Source organism: Cydia splendana, chromosome Z (assembly GCF_910591565.1).
Source record: "Cydia splendana chromosome Z, ilCydSple1.2, whole genome shotgun sequence".
NCBI lineage: Eukaryota > Metazoa > Arthropoda > Insecta > Lepidoptera > Tortricidae > Cydia > Cydia splendana.
This window is the reverse complement of record NC_085987.1, coordinates 30735367-30755953: the sequence shown is the minus strand read 5'-3', so window position 1 is coordinate 30755953 and position 20587 is coordinate 30735367. Positions and strand designations below refer to the sequence as shown.

Here is a 20587-nt window from a genome sequence, read left to right as displayed (position 1 = left end):
TACTTTCAAACAGGTAAGAATGCTAAATTGTGCAAACAATGTTTTTTTGCCCTTTAGTTATTCCTAATTTTTATTTTTGTGTATTAAAAACATGTCTACAACTCACTGGGTTCCGTTTAATGTAGGTACTTAGTAATTTGAAGGGACGCGAGTTGACAATAATGAAGTACTTGATATCTCGTAAACCATACGCCTAAATAATAACAAAAATGTTCTAAGAAAACCCTTCCTACAAGAAACCCTTTTTAATAAGGGATACCTTCCTCTCACAAAGGCTTGTAGCCAAAAAATGATCGGCACTTTCCATGCATTGTGCGCGTATACTCTATGAATAGTAAAGTTAATGCGTGACTCGCATTCCTACAAGTAAGTGCTCAGCTGGTCAAAAAATCTGTGTGTTACCTGCTTAAAATAACAAACATATAGAGTACCTCACTCAAGAGATAAATCGCATATCGTTTTATTTACAATATTGTTTGATTATCGCAAATATCGTGACGGGATCGCCGTGAGGCCATGACAGAATTACTTAGTACCTATCAGAATTTGTTCGTCAAAAATAGGGACACATTTATTTTTATTTATTTGTTATTATTTATTAACTAGTAGTTCGCCCCGAACTGAGAACTCGCAGCTAACCAAAAATTATTATAGAGCGATTGACTTTGTTGCACCTACTCGGTATCGTATAGTGCGTCATAAAATAGTAGAAAATAAATGAGAGCACCACTTTCTACGTAACTGTCACATTTTTGACGTAAAATGCTTACACATGGCAACAATTTAGTATGGACATTTTTGAGTTCCATTTTATTCAATTTCTACTATTTCATGTCGCACTATAGGCTGCAATGGATCAAAAATCGCCTGGATTTATTGCAAGGTCTGTGGAGCCCTTGACTGATAGATTTAAGCAAAGAGTAGTATGTATAATATATAGGACAAAGAGAGCCCTCTCGTGGAACTTTGCATCCATTTTGAAGTGCCATCTGTAATTCTTAACCAGAAATATCAACGTCAATATCAGGGGGGGAGAGGCATAAATAGCGTCTAAGTATGTTGCGAACGTAAAAAACTTTGACTTTGAAGAAAGGCTTCAGGATATTTATTAATACACGAAAACAGATTAGATACTTTTAACTTGACTGTTGATGTAAATAAATTACCTATCATACACGGCTGGAATAACACACAATTGACCACGAAACACAATTACACGCAGCAGGTTGTGAATCTACCCGCCATAATTTTTCAAAATTTTTTGGTAATAAAGTTCTCAGCAACTGTGATGGCGTATTGTTTCTTTTAACATTGTAAAACTGAAAGTAGGTATTTTTATTTATCTGAATTATGTCGTAGTACAGACAATAAATGGGGTGTTTTAATAACAAAACTTCTGTGAGTGACACTTATTAATATATTTAATAAATGGGGTGTTATAATATTTTGAGGTTTATTTGACAAAGTTGTTTATTGTGACAATCGCCTCCATGGCAACGATGTCCATAAATAATAATATGTTTTTTTGTTTGATCCATGCCTTAGATACAAGACTTTTAAGACGTTCTGACGAATTAAGTGAAGCCATATTAAAAAAAAGTTTAGCGTTAAGTAATATAGATGTCGCTATTTTTTCGAATAGAGTGCTTTATATACGACTGTGGGTCTCCCCTGGATTTAAGTCTTCATAGAAATCATAGAGATTAAAATAAACTGTATCTGTGCTAAGCCGAAATATTTCCTGTCAAATGTCAAATAACTATATTATGTTTATATTATTTTATTTTTATCTTGCTAATTATTTCAAAAAGGTAAATTTAAAAACGATATTATAAAAGTTCAAACCGAGCACTTTCATTTGATACTAAATTCGACCATGTTTTTTGCAAATAAAATGACCAGAATAGCTAGGCCTCTCACAAACAGCTTTTTGGCCTTCTAAGCTCTTCTACCTCAATAATGCCTTAATCGAGCCTGCTCATAATTTAATCACTAAAATATAATGCCCTCAACTACACGTTTACCCAATTTCATTTAAATTAGAACAAATTTACTTAAGTTCTTGAGTATCAAACTATCTTCTGACAGCTCAGCTTAAAAACATCGAAATGCAGGGACGTGCCGCTAGCCAGCCGCGTGATCCAAGTCGAATGTAAGAACTTCGCTTCGCTTCGCTCGCTCGTTCGATTATTACAGACAACATTAGGCCCATTAGAGACATTGCCCCGCCACGCATTCTAACAGTTGTAACTGCTCTCTATTGTTAAACCAATTTAAAATTGACGTTTTATTATGTGAGAATATTGTACCTTCACAATTTAATATTATTTTCAATGGCTGTTAGGGCGATTAAATATGCGCAATTGGACAGCTTTGTACCGCACCTATTAACCCTTAAATGCATAGTGTTGCCAAATGTCTACAAAGCATTAGACAGCTCACAGATTTTAAAAAAAAGGCTGACGTTCTTGAACGCTCCTTTATACCAAACGTCAAGTAGTAGGGTAATAATTTAAGGGTTAAATTTACGCAATATTTTTAATTTATAAAAATTACATTCGTTTTAAGACGAAAAGTCGGAAAGCTTGAAAAAATCCAGAAGTTGATAATTTTTAGTATGTGATTTTGAACGGTGTTTTCGGGGTTTGTAATTATTTTATATTAAAAAACTTTATCATAGGTATATCACAAATAGTGTACCTTTCTAATAGTAATAAAAAATTTCATATATCTATTACTGAAAATTACATATTTACATAAATATGATTTAGCCAATTCAACTTCTAACACTGATTTCGCAGTGAAAATCAAAGTTATATTTTTTTTTACAATTTTTCTTAGAATCGGCAAAAAATTATGTGATACATATATTAATTGCGGACCAAAAGAAAAAACCATGCATTTAAGAGTTAATCTTAAATTTAAGTTTCTTATTTCATAATTCATTTATGTGCATAAGATAGTGTACATGCAGGTTGATATAAGTTTACAAATAGGAACCAACAATCTCGTCGCATAGTGACTTCTCATCATCATCATCATCATCATAGTGTTCATATTACTATATATGCATATTCATATTGTGTATTGCCCTGTCAACTGACTTGCCAATATACAAGCAATTAATTCAGCACCATTGAATTCAACGTCCCAAAATAGACATGTGAATTGACGAAAGCTTATTCGTGATGAAAAGATATTAATTTACCATAAGTAATATTGAATCGGTAGTTATTGTTATGCCCATATACATTGTATATTGGCCACTTCTATTGGAGCTTGGTTTATGTAGTGTGAAAAATATGATTCGTCATGAAAACGCTGCTTATTCTGGATTGATATTTTTCCGTTGTGTTAGGATTGGATCAAGATTACCCGAGGGAGTACCTATTTCACTGAAAGGTTAATCTTCCAAATATCGAGGGCACTAGGTGGCTCCAAGCCGGCGACTGCAGGGAGATCGATCACCGTACTCCTCCTCCCCATTCAAGGGTCTGCGAAGGGCAGGAGGGAGCACGATTTGACGCAAGTGTTTTTGTTTTCTATTAATAAATGTCTATTGTCCCCTTTAAGAATCATTGTCTCCATCAGTTCGCTGGCTTTAAGGAAAAATGTGATATTTTGATTGAGTCAACATTTTAACGTATGTTTGATAGGAAGTTGTTCTCATTAGATAAAAAGCTAAAAATGGGAATAACAAGAAAGGGGCCAAGATATGCTCAGCGTGGGGAGCCATGGCGGGAAATTATCTCCGCTCAAAATTTACGTTAGCCTCGTACGTCCCTAACGAATATTGCGATTTTGTATTTCGAACTTCCTTTAATTCCATAAGAGTTCAAAACTCGATTTGGATTAGTACAAGTAACTTCGCTGGAACGTTTACGGGGCTAAAAGCTTGAAATCCGACAAATCCGACCCCACAGCTACTCACCCATATGATGAGATACTGTCTATTTCTTGTTTCCAAACATTTATTATTATATCGTGACAGTTAGGTATTTGGTTGTTATTCTGTCTCATCAGCCAGCCGACAATACAGTTTGTGAGAAGAAATGTTGCACCACGTTCTGCTAACAACGCATACTTAGTAAATTGCCCATTCTGGAAAAGGCTTATAATAACCACAGAAATCCATGTTAGGTTAATTCAAATACCAAAAAAAACAGGGAATAAGAGTGACCCAGGACAACTTAATCATACAAACAAGTGACAAAGAAAAATGGATTCAGCCGCATTAACATTATGTATGCCATATTAAATTTTTCCAAAACTAAAGGGATAAGTTCGCTTTTGTACTGCCTATCCTGTGCCATACTTATTTCGATCTGTGTTTTGTACAATAACAAATGTATACGTACATAGTCATAGACATAGTCATTTATTTGATAAAACCGGTTTACATGTCAAAGATGATTATTATAATGATTCCCAACAGATTACAGTATTGTAAAATGATTGAGTAAAAATTAGATCACAATAACTAAATTATAAAAATAAAATATTAGTAAAAATGTGCAATTATACAACCATAATTAGTCACTTCACGAATTCATCCGAATCAATTATAACACATACCTAATAGTAGTACCTACTATTGAAGTCAGTACCGAAATAATAAATAAATAATTACACTTAAGGATGTTGGTATATGGACTAATAGGTAGCGGAAGGTGCTGGGGGTGGGATACGGCGTTGCGTGAACAAGAGATTTCCTTTGGCAGGATTGGTCCTTAGGACCCAAGGATGGATTTAAGAAGTGGAGCCACCGAGATTTTTGACGTAAATTTTTAGGGGGGGGGGGGGGGGGTGGGCTCTCAACTTGATCTTGATATCTATGTCATTTAAGCTACTAGGCCAAGTTTGATATCGTTTTCGTATAAATCGGGGATGCCGAATTCATTTATGATATATATCACAAATATCACAATGAAAAAATTTAGTTAAAATTTGGTACATAGTTTCAGTCCCAGGGAATAACATAGCATACTTTTAATCTCAAAAATCATCCCTTAAGGGTATGAAAAGGGAGGTGGAAATTTGTAAGGGGATCCAATAACCGCTGAACCGATTTAGATAAAATTTGGTATAGAGATATTTTGAGTCCCGGGGAAGAACATAGGATACTTTTTATTCAAAAAAAAATCTCTCACAAGTGAAAAGAAAGGTGTAAGATTGTATGGGAAATCAATAACGGCTGAACCGATTTAGATGAAATCTATGTCTACATCTTTGATTTAGTTGAAAATGATACTAAACTTGACACAGAACCGAACCTATACTAAAAAAATATTAACCTCAGACGTCACCGATCCTTATCTGCGGTCTCCCTCGCTCACTCCCCGCTCCCCCGCGAACCACGTCAAAAATCACAAATCGATTGTCATGAATGACATCGATTTTCTGACAGACGAATGATAAAGACAGACGAATGATAAAAACAGACGAATGATCTTCTACCCAACTTTTTCCTTCAATGAAACTGGTATTTTCAAAATCTATGACTGGATCATGTGGAAAACAAAAATAATGAAAAGTTTTTTTAACACAATAGAAATTTATAAACATACTAAACGTATAAACATGTAATCGTATAATTATGTTTAGATTACCCTTGTTTTTAAAGGTGTCGTGTAAAATTAGGACATGATTTTTTTTTATCAATAACTACCAAAATAATTTTATAATAGTTAATATCATTCATCTGTCCGATATCGATTAAATTCGTTTATTAGAAGTGATCGGTAGAACGAACAACACTAATTTGACAGACGAATGATAAACGGCCTGTACCACGAAGTCAAAGCGATGCGCGACAGTATCGCTAGTTCCGATATTCATCGTCTCTTAAATCACAACATCAGATCAAACGCTCAAAGCAAACGCGCAATGTAATGTAAATGTAGTTTTGTAACGTTCATTTATGGTTACTTAGGTATATTATTGGAATCACAGCCTGGAATACTTAAAAAATTGTTTTAAAATGAATTTACGCATAATATCATTTTAAAATGACTTACCTGTGATAGGAAATATGTCCTTACCCTTGGGTGCTTGCAATTTTTGGGCTGTTGCAGTTAATTACCACGCAACGAGGCATTTTTTAATTTTTTACGGACTACCGGCTGCCACAACTGGCGCGGTGGCGCGTGTGGAATGTCAATAGCGACGGCCAACGTCGGCGCTTGGCCGGGGTTCGGACACGCAAAGTACATGCATTTGCGTCATCTATGGTATATTTAAGTCTGTGTTGTAGACCGTGGGGCCCATAACGTGAGTTAACTTGGACGACTTCACAAGTTTGCGGCTAATACCTAAGGTCACGTATGATATTATCAAGACTTAAATAATCATATTTTATTAAATATGTATGTAGATATGTATGTATTAACAAAAATAGGTATGTAATCCTGACTTTAAAAAAAGCAATACTGTAAAAAATTCACAGTACCTACTCGTATAGGTACAAATTTCAAAATTACAAAAACAAAATCACTCCTAATATTTATTTATGCAAGAGAAACCAGTATGGTTAAATAAATCAATGCAATGCATGCAAAAAAAACTGAAAGATGTGTGATCCCATACAAAATACGTAGTTAAAACACGAACCATAATGTTAACGAAACAAACTACCCTTCTTGTGACGGTTTATTAAAAATACAAATTTTATAACGCCGAGCTATTCCACTCATAGAGGTTTCGGAGACGGCTGCTTCCAGTTACAGAGGTAAAAATAAGAAATTTTCGAAAAAATGGATTCCGCTTGTAGAGGTCCAAAAATTCCACTTATAGAGGTAATTGGTTGCCAAGGGACTGGAACTGAGAACTTGGGTCCACTTAAAGAGGTTTTCCACTAACCCAGGTTCCACTTAAATATCCAGTTTCCACTGTATTATTATTAATTATTATTCACTAAAACTTATTCATGCCACCTAGTCCTAAAAATCCTGCTTAAGGAAATAAATACAAAAAAACCGGACAAGTGTGAGTCGGACTCGGACTCGCCCACCGAGGGTTCCGTACTTATTAGTATTTGTTGTTATAGCGCCAACAGATATACATCACCTTCGTAAATTTCAACTGTCTAGCTATCACGGTTCATAAGATACAGCCTGGTGACAGACAGACGGACAGAAAGACAGTGGAGTCTTAGTAATAAGACCCCGTTTTTACCCTTTGGGTACGGAACCCTAAATAGTATTTTATACAATCATGATATAATGGAGAGCTTTTCAGTCGAGTACCGTGTTAAGGCCACGAAGCTTGCTGAGTGGTCTTAATGGGTACGAGATTGAAAAGCTTGATTATATCACTATAGTATACAATACTTTTTCTACGACTCAACAAAAATATTAAATTCAATTTCTTCGCGCTAAATTCCATTTTTAGACAGTTTTTTTTCTCGATTTTGGCCACCGTAGCCTATGGAGACAAGCAACGCTAGGTGGTTTTCGTAGTCTATGGATGTTGCTATATTAAGGGTGTCACATGCGCGTTTCTGACTTATGAAGCAATTGTTTCTAGTATACAATCTAAAATAAATAATTAATTTGAGCTATGGTTTTGTTTCGTCCTCTTGATCGCGGCGAGCCAGCTGTGATTGGTCAATTTCATTATAGTTGACTAAACCGTATCGAAATGAATATTATAGTTAAGTTGGGAGCCCGTACATTAAAAGTACTTACCCAATTGCAGTTTGGTATACGAACGAAATCTTAATTCAAGAATTAAAGTCGACGAGTAGAAAAAATGACGTTATGGGGTGGTAATTTTTTCCTTATCATATAATAGAATTATTGTGTCCTGTAAAGGGTTAAAGCACAATAAGCGAGAAATAAGACACGTCTTAATGATTTTAAAATCCTTACTTTAGCTGTTCTCGGACTTATTGTACAGTAAGCACCGTAAGATAAGGTTTTCACTGCTTAACTAATTGTCTCAAATTAGGCGAACCGATGGGAAATGGAGGCTTCACCACTGTTGCCTCGCAGCATGTATAATATATGTTATATATGTATGTATTTGTAAATTGATCGATGGGTCACGAGCTACCAGGCCCCAGCAGGTTTAACGCCGCCGTCAGGGACATGATAAACGTTCGAGCAACCTCAAACCGTTTGGGATGCGAATATCGTAGTTAAACTTTTTAACGTGGTTTGAACAGTCGACGCTTAATATGCCATGTGGAAGCCACTTAAGGGCCACTTTCACCATCTCAATAACTCGGGGTTAACCGGTTAAACCTGGAGTTACCACGGTTACCAGTACAATTTGAAACTGGGTTAACGGTTTAACAGCTTAACCCCGGGTAACAAAGAACGATAGCGAGATAAATTGTCACGTGTGTACTTACTAATTATCGCATGTTGTTAATAGATAATATTGGATAATAAATAATTAGGCAAAAAAAGGTTAAGTAATTTATATTAATATGTGTTAGTGATAATAAATCCCAAGGGAATATAATATATACTTCTATAGTTATTGGTAGAGATGCCACGAATATTCGGCAACTACTCGATATTCGGCCTATTCGGCCACTTTGCTTAATATTTGGTATTCAGCCGAATACCAATATATAATTAGCAATCATTGTAATGTGTTAGTGCTTCCACTACTTCCACACTTAATTGCTGCAGACTTTGACGGACTTTATCTGATACCTGATAAACTGATACCAATTACTAAAGATTCCTGTGAGTGTGTCTCCATTCAGACACCATTTATTCTATTCGCGTGTGCAAAAAAAATACAAGACTTAAGTACATCAGGGGCATATTTCATACAGCGGCGGTAGCACGGTCGCATTTTCATCGCTTGTCACCATGCCTGTCACGTTCTATCAATTATGTAAGTGCGAAAGTGACGGGCATAGTGACAGGCGATAAAAATAGAACCATGCTGTGCCCGCAGGTATTTATGGCAGCGGCGCACGCGCTGCAGGACAGCGGCAGGATGCTGGCGGTGGACACGGCGCGCCTGTTCTCCAACATACCCGATGTGCTCAACGCAAGCCTCGCCTTCTGGGAAGCCACTTTCTATCCTATGCTCCAAGATGCACATGAAAATGCCACTCCGTAAGTTCTATTTGAAGAGAAAGCTTTTAAAATGAGTCATCTATCAAAGGGTGAAAAGCTGAAAAGTAAGTGAAGAGAAATAAAACCTTATGTACCTATGGCAGCAGTGCTGTTTTGAAAATAGGGACTGATAACTGTGTAAATCTTTAATAAATACTTTAAAGGACCCCAATGATACCTTAGCGTTTACGCTATCCTAATAAAAAACTTTCTCATGTATTTATAACTTGATTGATGATGACGATAACGTAGTTATCTTAGGTAGCTTGTTTTTTTTTGTAAATCGCTGTTGCCGTATGTCTTTCCTTCGATCACGACCTCAATTTAGGTACATTACTGATTGACGTAAAAAGATTTACGGGTAAGTTTAACCCCTCGAGTCACAGGGATCTTTTGCTAGCCAAAACACGACTTTGGACATTTTAAAATTTAGAATTCAATTTTGATCTGCATTGCTAACCCGATATCGCGTACAAGGGACTGATGGGGTTATAAATAATACGTTGCCAATTGATTAAGACAAATAAGTAGGTACTTATAGAAAACTTTTGTTGAAGTTTAGGTACTGAGTTAGTTTTATTTTTCAGTTATAATACAGAATTTATGTCGAACGGCTTTGGTCATTTTCGTGAAATAATGCAACCGTACGAGAGATACGTGAACGACCAGACCAAAGTGTTGGACTATTTCCGCACGCTCTCGAACAACTCCGACTTCATGGCCTACTTGGGATGGTGTCATGGGCACAGGACATGCAACAGGTAAACATGACAGGAAATTACTCATTTAGGTTACTGTTCCGATTTTGAAAGCCTATATACAAAACAGTTTTTATCAAATCTTTTATCTGTCTGAAGTAATTAATTCAGATTTACATTGGGCTGATGTTCTACATTGTTATTATTTATGAATACAAACTACAACAAAAATAAATAAGAAGAGAAATGTAAAAGAATTCTGCCGTTTCGTTTTCGTAAGATGTAACTACCACTACCATTCTCAGTAGCCATAAGACTTGCCTTGCTCTCGGGCTCCACATTGCGTTTTAGCATTTTTAATACATCAGGATTTAGTACACAATAATTGGATAGTACTTAAAAAATGTGCTTAAATACAGTAGGTATTACGGACATGGTGATTTATAAAAAAATCGCGAGTTATGAGTCTTTGTCGAGATATTAGTATGTCCGTGGATGTCAATTTTATGCGAAATAAACGAGCATGCTTCTCTGGTATGCTATTTTGCGGCTTGGTGTCATAAGAAACGAGGTACTGTCGGACCTCGAATGTGTACAAGAGTTTGTCTACCTGGGCTCACTCATCAGCAATGAGGGCGGCTGTGAGAAAGAAATTCGAAGACGCGCACAGATGGCAAAAGGCGCCATGAGCAAATTGAACACAATTTGGCGGAACAGAAACGTCTCCAATGACACCAAGATGAGACTTGTGCGGTCTTTAGTGTTTTCAATTTTTCTCTACGGCTCGGAGTCATGGTCAATACGGGCAATAGACAGGAAAAGAATTGAGGCATTTGAGATGTGGTGTTTGAGGAGAATGTTGCGCATACCGTGGACAGCAAAACGAACCAACAAATCCATTCTCAACCAACTCAGGATCAAATCCAGACTATCCACAATCTGTTACCAACGAGTCCTGGGCTATTTTGGACATATTGCTCGAAGGCAGCCAGATAACCTGGAGAAACTGGTTGTTTGTGGAAAAGTGGATGGCAAGAGGCCGAGAGGACGGTCACCCACCCGTTGGTCCGATCAAGTAAGGAACATTACAGGACTTACTGTCACTACTGCCCTTAGACAAGCCGAAGACAGGGTGAAATGGAAGCAGCTCGTCGAGGCCTCGGTGAAGGCATTTCAAGACAGGCACGACCTTCAGTAATGAAGAATACGAAGAAGAAGAAGTCATAAGAAAACCAATTTATGTAATTTAAGTAATTCCGAAAGTTTATTTGATTTGCGTGCTTCCTCGCAAGCAGGTACCTATTAAACAATACAAAGTTTGTAATTTTACATATATTTAAGAACAGTTATCCGAAAAAGTAAGTAAATATGTTCCATGGTTCTTTATTACGGTATAAGAGCTATGATAATAGACCTATTTTTGAGTAAGATGTGTGAACCCATTTTTTACACTTGGCTGTACCTACCTACTTAATGTGGTATTTCAGTAGGAGTTGCTGGAGAGATGTTCCAGAGCAATCCCAATTTCTTTTGTCTTTTACTCTGAAACTTAAGGGGTAAGTTTTTTTTTCTAGTGAGTATAAATTAAGAACCAATTGTGTATGTACTAAATCCTTATGTATGTTTCATAAAAATGCAAAATTGCAATGTGGAGTTGCCAGAGAACATGACATCATACTCGTATGATGAAGTTATCGAAATTCCACAACAATACCGCGTTAGTTTACTTAGAATTATTTTACCGTATGTGTGTTCAACCAGGCTTCAATTAGCTGATTTGATGGTAAAGCCCATGCAGCGTCTCACTAAGTACGGCATACTCCTCCGACGCATCATCTCGCACACGGACGCTGAGCCAGAAAGGACCTCGCTTAAAATTATGGTAACTCCAATTAAGTACTAAGACCTCACCTCTAAACAACGTTTGCCTAATTGGTCGCATTTATTATTATTTATCGAGAACATCCCGGCACGTATATTATCGTCGCGATAAAGCAAGGCACCGAAATGTAGGAGATTGTATGCAGTTGCTTTTAATTGACCGTGGACGGTAAATAGCATATCGGGGGTGCCAGCGTCTGCGTGCCGGTAAAACGTGCCATCTACGTAGACGTCTACAATAAATTATAGAAAAACTACCTGTGGGCGCAGCACGGTTCCATTTTTATCGTCTATCACTATGCGCGTCCCTTTCGCACTTACGTACTTGTTAGAACGTGACAGGCATGGTGACAAGGGATAAAAACGCGACCGTGCTAAGCCGCCTGGAGACAAATTTAATTATGATGAATTTTCAGGAAACAAATGCTAAAAATTATGTACTTGACATAAACCGGACGATAAGGCAACGCGAAGAGTTGGAAAGACTGGAGCAGCTCGCGAACTCTATTGACGTTTTTGATGTGGTACGTCATATACATACATATGTATTTTATAGTCAATTCGTTTAATGAGATTGAGTGTGTACCCTACAGGAGCAATTTGTCTGGACTACCTGTTTTATTAACAATAATACATATAATCATAATTAAATCGCCTCAGTATAACTTTGCTCACTTTTATTCCTTTTAGGACTTTAGGGACGACGACATGGACAGATATTTTCGAATGTACTCTCACATAAACCTGCGGGCGCCGATGGTGAACTGTTTGCCGAGCCACAGCAGAACCATAATCTATCAAGGTGATCTCCGCTACAGAGACAACGTCAAGGAGGCAAGCAACTCCTTTTTTATTTTATTTTTTTACTTTTGATCGGATGCATCCGGGTAGACTTGTTTTGAACCAAGTCCCAATGTGTGGTGTGAAACGTACTGCTGAAAGAAAATACTGTTGGTTACCTGCCGTTAGAGGTCTATCTTGGCACACTGTCATTTCAATACATTATGTATGTGTCTGAAAGTGACCTTAAAGGCAGATAATGTAATAAAATGACACGTATCAAAATTGACTACTAAATGACGGGCAAAATATATAAATAATAATAATAAGTATCAAAATAGTTATTCACTATAATCACTATATACAGTGTGTAAATCCAGTACGGTTAATAAATCAAACCAGGCATAGAATGTACACGTGTAATCATGAATTAAAAGTTTTTGAAGCTATACTCCATTACGTCCCCGTAATTATTTTTTGAAAATTTACCGAGCAGCAATGTACTGATTGTACTGCAAAGTGCAAACATTACGATACGAGGTTTATTGCACAGCAACAACAGGCGTTGACTGTTACTATAGAAAGCTCGTTACTTTTTTAATTTTGTTTCTAAGTAAAAGTTATCTCAATTATACTTCTTAGATCCTATGCTAACCACCGTTTAAAGGTTTGCCCGAATTGAAAATACACACTGTATATATAGGTATATAATATATCTGAATAGTTACATGTCGCTCCATCACACATTGGTGCTAGGGAATACATTGAAATGCGATGGGCATGCGAAAGTAATTAATTTGCATCTGCGAATTTTAATCATGCATTTGCGAGTTCGTACTCATTTCAGTAATGTAATGAAAAATGTATTTTGTTATTACTACACTTTCAAAATACTTCAACTTACAGATCGACGTCCGCGTGATTCTATTAACTGACATGATGCTTATATGTAAAAAAATGTCTAAGGGCAGCGTGTACCCTTTCAAATTAATAAGGTATGTAAAGCCAAGTTCACATTTAGGTACCACCTCGTAAGTTGTAAACCTTTTCAGATAATGCAACCCTGTGCGAATTTTCATTAACTAAATAGGTTTTAGTAGACCTATGCTTAGGGTCGTCTTAAACTATGCTGGGGCCCTTGGGCACATATGAATTTGGGGCCCTTTTGGAAAGTAAAGAAAGCGAATTAAACTAACATTTTTCTATTATGATCTTCTATTTATTACGGGTAATCAAATATGCTGTTACTGTCTGTCCTTCGGGCCCCCCTGAGGATTGGGGCCCTGGGCACGGGCTCCGTGTGCCCTTATGGTAAAGACGGCCCTGCCTTTGCTAGTACCTATCAAAGAGTATAGTAAGTATATAAGGAGGTACATACCTATAGTTAGGTGCTAGCATAGCTCAACACATATATAACAAAAAGCTTATTTTTCATAAACTTAATCGAGCGCAACGAATTCATAACGTCAAATAGGGCTTTACATTAAGATGAAAAAAAAAATTGAATGCATATCCAACTTTCAGTTTTTGCCTAATTATCCATTGTTTTCTTTATATGATATCTTGCTAAATATTAGCTCTACTTGTAGGCCAAAATATATGGTGGACAGAATGATCCACTTCCCAAGATACAGCACAAGGAACCCTCGGGAACTGGCGTCTTTAATATTCGTCATGGTCGACGAAGTTGGCTCTTCATACCATAGTTTCTCTCTGTCTGAGCCAGCTAAGGACCCCAACCCTCAAGGCACGTTGAAAGTAAGCAATTTTTTTAAACTTTCTAACTCATGTTGTATATTTGGTACAATAGTTTTTACACTTAACGAAGAAGTCTAAAAATTAAGGAGGGATCGAGTAAAAAGTAGCTGTGAATTATATGGTAATTTTTTTTGCTAATTATGAAGCAGATTTTTTTTGTAATTTAGTTAATATACTATAAAATAAAAATTTAAAATAAAATAATATCGATAAATATGAGATTGTTTCAGTTTTCTGATTTTTATTGCGATGTACTTTGTAACTTTTTGCACAGTACAATTTGATAATATTTGTTGGCCGTTTTCTACAATGCCACAAATGAAGTTCCAGTTTCATAACTTTTTTTATGTTTTTAAGAACATCATCTAACGAATAAGCTATTCCAATAAACTGGAATTTATCTTGGGTAGTTAATATAACAGCACCAGTCATGGGACATTTACGAGGAAATTTGGAGTATTTGTGATATTTCCCTGATACATGTAAATGGTGTACCGCTTAGCGTGTTAAAAGATGAACGTCCTATCCGTCTTTCATGTTTCAGGCGTGTTGTATCAAAAATACTGCAATGAGTTTCCACATACTTAACAAATTAAAACTATGTTTTTTTCTCTAGTCATGGACACCAAAGCTCCAGTAATGGAACCCCGGTAATGGACGTGGATTCAGTAATGGGCCCCCTATAATGGACATTGCTCTATCAATATAAAATATTGAAATAGGGAATAAGTTATGGCAAAAAAATCAATTTTTTCTCATAAGCTTTTATTGCTGAATGTATTTTACTTTCCACAGCCAATTATTATTGTATTAGACCCATCAAGACAATTCTAATATACCCAAACACAATTAGTTAGCGTTTATCGCAGAGTTCCCATGGCCACCTCCTGTCTCCATCATCAGATCAGGTCCAAGTTCTCATAATATTGCGTTATCATCCGCTTTGCATACTTAATTAGGTATACAAAATTTCAACTCAATCGGAAATCGGAAAGTGGGTCAAATTCAGCTACCAAGATTTGACCCACACTAACTAACAGGGCCAGTTAAATAAAAGTTTGGAAAAACGATATTAATTTATCCGAAGTCCGAGCATACCTCCTGGTTGACATATTTCGTAACTACATTTTACTTCTGTATTGTTTAAACATGAAATTATGGCATGGCAAGCATCATTATGTAAATTGTCCCATCATAGGAGGTATGCAGTTTTACAGCTCCTATAATGGGATGGGGCCAAATACCACTATTTTTTTACATCTGTGGAGTCACAACATAGTGTGTTGTATACCTTATCTCATGGTAAATGCAATTAACAAAACACATTTTAGTTTTCATTAAGTATTAATTAATTAAAATTTAATAAATTAACTCACCTCTTCTAGCGAAGTTGTTAAGAATTCTTGGTGGTATTTTTTTCAGTGACACGACAACTTTTGGGTTGACGCCAATTTCTTAAAAAGTAACCGAATTTAATAAAAATTCAAACTGAAACAGCTCTAGGGCTGTTATTTATGATAAAATATAGCCAGTATTTATAAACTACTTTTAGATACTTATTTTAGAGGATTTGTGGCTTTTGTCCCATTACCGGTTCCACGTCCATTATAGGGTATACTACCATAGGAATTCTCTCCAATCTAACCTATGACAGAGGTTTTTCTATGGAAGACAAATCTCTCTAAAAATGGCAAATATACAAAAGTAAAAATTCCATGAAACTACCTCAAAGTGAAGTCAAATAAAAAAAGTTTTATATAGAACGAAAAATAATTGAATAATGTATTAATTCGCTTATCAAACTTTGAGAAATACCTTATAATTTCCTTCAAAAGACACTGTTCAAAAAGTGTCATGAGAAATGTAATATAAAACGCGAAAACTCTAATTCAGCCTTTTATATTAAATACGAGTGTATTTAATTGTAAAGAATAGTACCTACAGATCACTATAGAAATAAACTGCTTACAAATTATTACAAAATTAAATGAAAAATCCACATAATATGCTGCTACTTTTTTTCCGGACCATTCCTTATTACGATTTTAGCAGTCCACGTGAATATAATTATATTCTTAAATATGTTTCACCATATGTATTGAATGCGAGAGGTTTAATTAAATAGAGGAATTAAAATCATTTTTACTATTATAGACCCAATAACTGTGATGATAATAGGGTACGATTTAGGTCGACTCCCCTTGGACAAATAATGACAATACATTTCTTTTAGATATGGGAACAAAAACTACGAGAAGCTAGGCTCACATACGACCTCGGCGTGTGGTTTGCCAGAAATCCATCTCGGGATCTCTCTGAAGTAGACGTGGATTCCTCCTCCGACTACGGTGCCGCCGGAACTAGCTCCGCGAAAGCGGTAATTATTATTTAATAGCTTTAACCTTTTCGCCGCCACGTCAATGAAGTAATTTATTAATTATTTATTTATTTATCTACTTCACCTGTCAATAAATGGGCTTGTTTTTTACCTACACTTTACATCTCTACTACAGTCAATAAGTTTATGGTTGTTATACATCGAATGGTTACTGTAGTTATAAAGTAAGTGTTGTTTGTACTGGCAGAGCAAGCAGAACTCGGACGACGTAAACATCGAGCGAGAGGCGCGCGAGCGGGTGGCCGCTATGCTGCATCGCAGCATGGGCGCTTCCACTGAATACGACTTCTCACAGGCTTCCATGAACACAGACTCATTTGATGGTAATCAAGTTAAAATTACTTATTATCAGGGTTTATTAGGAGTCAGGTGTTCTATCCCATAGCTCGCCAGTACACATTTAGTCCATCACTTTCACCCAATAACCTACAACATTTTAGATTCCATCAACTCTCAGTAGTCCTTCCATCCTGGCGAAAACTGCCTCATTAAACTTCATACAAGCAAGAGCAGCACTCGGCGTACCACTTCAAATTTCATTGAATTGACATATAAAGGCCTCTATGGGTTTATGGGCTTCGGCTCCGCGCACCCCTCCCAAAATCCGAAACACTTTTGTTTCGTGTACGAGATAAGAGTGTAGGTTTGTTCGTCCTGCGACTATCATTCGGTACCTACAATTGAACAAGAAAGTTGACTTTAGCTTTTTGGTTCCCTACCAAAACCTACCTGTGGAAACTTGTAATTAGCTTACTGTTTCTCTGTTATTACCTAGAACTTGTTAGTCTAACTGTAAGTTTTCCTAAGAAATAAAATAAAATAAATAAATAAAGAAGAAACGTCTAATACACTTCCTATCTATACATTCTATACAAACATTATCTAGGTATACAATACTACCTACATTACCTATTAAGGTTATATGTACGTATGTGTGTGTCTAGGTCTACTGAATTGAAACCTGAATTGGTCTACAAGATGAAGCTAACTTAACTACAAAACAATCTCGTTACTTTTTTACCTTTAGCAGGAATATCAAGTGTTTTCATAACTAATGAAAATAATTTCGTAGCGCAAGATAAAGTGAATGACGTTTGTATGCAAATTACATGCGGACGTTCCTACTTAAAGCGTCTCTTTTTATTCATCATGAACATTTTTAAGGCTAGATGAATTCTTGAAAGTATAATGATTATTTATTACCTATCATTTTGTTCCATTTATTACACTAATGCATTTTCAATTCGTGGAATATTCTGGAACTTCCGCTCATGAAAGTGATTGTCAAGTACTAATACGAGTACCTATATTCCAAGGAGTGTTTACCACAGGGCTCGGAACCGGTATTTAAATACCTGTTAATATCGTTCCAAAACCGTTATATTATTTCGTTCATTAAAAAACCGGTTAATTGATGGAACGTGAGCTAAAAAATTACGTTCTCTCTCCTAACCGGTAAGAAGAGGGAACGGAACTTTATGGTTCGCACGGAACGATATAATACCGGTCTCTTGCTTGGCTTTCGGAGACTCTCGGTTAAACTCGTTGTCATACGTGAAAGAGATAGCAATACTTACTCGTTCTATCTCGCTTCAATATTTTCAATTTAACCGGTTAATTTCGTTCCACAAAAACGGAAAGCGAACGAATTAGCCTTAAATCAGTATCTTGATAGAACAGTTCTTTAACCGGTAACCGCAAACGGAAACGAAATCCTTTTCGTTTCCGGGTGAATGAACGAAACCGGTTTGAAAAATAAAACGGTTTCCAAGCCCTGGTTTACCAACGAGGACCTTATTTCGGCAGGCGAAGCATCGGGCGCCGCGGGCGCGAGCGGGCGCGCGCCCACCCTGCACAGCCTGCGCCATCCCATGCAGCGGAACTCTACCAGCGGCAGCTCGCGACAAAGTCGTCTCTCCAGCTTCCAGTACTCCACCAGGTCAGTTCCGACATATTTCTAATATTTTACGTATGATTCTAAGTTTGTAAACATCCGTGCTAGTTTTTCGTAGACTACACGCCGCATGCACTTGAGAATTAGCAGCCGACTTATCGCTACTCAGCTAAGTTAAACTAACATATTACAGGTGGCCTAGCCAAGACGACAATCGTTAACAATAAACTCCAATCGAAACTTCAATAATGTATGGAAGTAGTAATTTTTTCTTTATTAATAATATAATAATGATTTATTTCATGACCAACTTATAGAAATGGTTTCTCAAAAATAAATTAGAAGCTCTATTTTCTAAGTAGGGTAATTCCCCAGTATCTGGCCACCTGTTAGTTACTGGCCAACCTAAACTAAAAATGAATTCTATTATTCATTTTTAATTTAGGGTGGCCAGTTATTGGCAGGTGGCCAGTTACTGGCGAATTACCCTAGATTAACGTTTTTTTTCTTTACGTTTGGCGACGTACCTACGATTGTCATATTGGCTAGGCCCGTAGAGGCCCCCAGATATGTTTTGCTCTATATTTATTAATATCCAGATACACTACCGTTATTTGAATTACTGTTTTATCGCTCATAGTGACGAATTTCTCACTTCAGCGGTCGGAAAACATCGTTATCGTAGTCCACATTGCACGCTCCGTGAGAGGCTGCTAGACTAGTTACGCGGTCATCCTATTATAAAGTATTTTATTAAATGTACTGCGTGCTGACATGCCATCGACAAAGTGAGAACATAAAGACGAAAGGTTAAATGTTTGTAAACATCCGTGCTAGTTTTTCGTAGACTACACGCCGCATGCACTTGAGAATTAGCAGCCGACTTATTGCTAGTCAGCTAAGTTAAACTAACATTTTACAAGTGGCCTAGCCCAGACGACAATCGTTAATAGAAAACTCCAATCGAAACTTCAATGTATGGAAGTAGTCATTTTTTCTTTAATAATAATGATTTATTTTGTGAACAAACTTATACAAATGGTTTTAAAAAATAAATTAGAAGCTCTATTTTCTAAGTAGGTAGCGTAATTCGCCAGTAACTGACCAACTGTTAGTAACTGGCCACCCTAAACTAAAAATGAATTATATTCACCTATAAACAGAATCCATTTTAGTAGAAGGTGGCTAGTTATTGAAGATTGAAATACTTGTGACGCGTTGTAGCGCGGCGTCCCACGACGAGCCACAGCCCGGGCCCAGTCGGTGCAACTACTACCGCGCCGGCAGCTCCGTGGAGCACGTCATTCCCCCTCAGAACCCCGACGATGGTATGAAACACTTGATATTCTATAATATAACAATTTACAAGCCTGTTAAGAGAACTGATTAATATACTTAAGTTAAATGATAATAAACAGTCTACAATCGAAAAATGTCGATAAGCCACTGTCGATGCCGAAAGGACAATGGCACCAAATTTCACGTCTGAAACAGGTCCACATGCAGCGTCTATTTTTACTAAAATGGTAGGTGTTAACTGTTTAGTGTCCCCTTATCCGTAAATGTCGGCAACAAAAAAGCCAAATTGTAAGCGATAGAAGTTTATGACCCAACTAACAATCTATCGCTACAATGAATATCTTTCCCATCGGTTACCAAACTAATCGCCTCAAGGAAACCACTATTTATAAGCCTAAATCCCGTTATCGTAGAGCAGCAAAAATTATCTCAAATATCTGAACATGGTATTATTATCAAAAGGCGGTAGAGTGTAGGCATTTAGATATTTTTAAACACCGGAACGTTGCTGGACAGGAATACGCTTCGTAAGCCCAAATCATAATATATAGCGTCCGTCTAAGCCAGGGGTCTCCAAACCCCGGCCCGCGGGCGAAATCCGGCCCGCGACGTGTTCCAATCCGGCCCGCGGGAGCCAGGCTCCAGAGGTTCAGCATTCATTGAGAGTGGAACTGTTCCTAACAGTAGCAACCAGACACTCTCCCCCGGCGCAAAAATCGACGGTGGCCCGCGCGAAAGTTTCTGAGGCGCAATATGGCCCTCAGATAAAAAAGTAACCCCTGGTCTAAGCTGACGTAGCTGC

General features: G+C 36.9%; 1 protein-coding gene across 1 annotated transcript in view; it reads left to right on the top strand.

Annotated features, from left to right (window-relative positions):
• Positions 1-20587, top strand: part of LOC134804911 (uncharacterized) — a 154754-nt gene that overhangs the window by 114581 nt on the left and 19586 nt on the right. Inside the window, exons 7-17 of the mRNA XM_063778231.1 lie at positions 8914-9077; positions 9665-9838; positions 11537-11657; positions 12073-12180; positions 12347-12490; positions 13343-13431; positions 14026-14194; positions 16428-16571; positions 16780-16915; positions 18399-18531; positions 19711-19814. Of these exons, the coding sequence (XP_063634301.1) occupies positions 8914-9077; positions 9665-9838; positions 11537-11657; positions 12073-12180; positions 12347-12490; positions 13343-13431; positions 14026-14194; positions 16428-16571; positions 16780-16915; positions 18399-18531; positions 19711-19814 (1486 nt within the window). The remainder of the gene's footprint in view (positions 1-8913; positions 9078-9664; positions 9839-11536; positions 11658-12072; positions 12181-12346; positions 12491-13342; positions 13432-14025; positions 14195-16427; positions 16572-16779; positions 16916-18398; positions 18532-19710; positions 19815-20587) is intronic.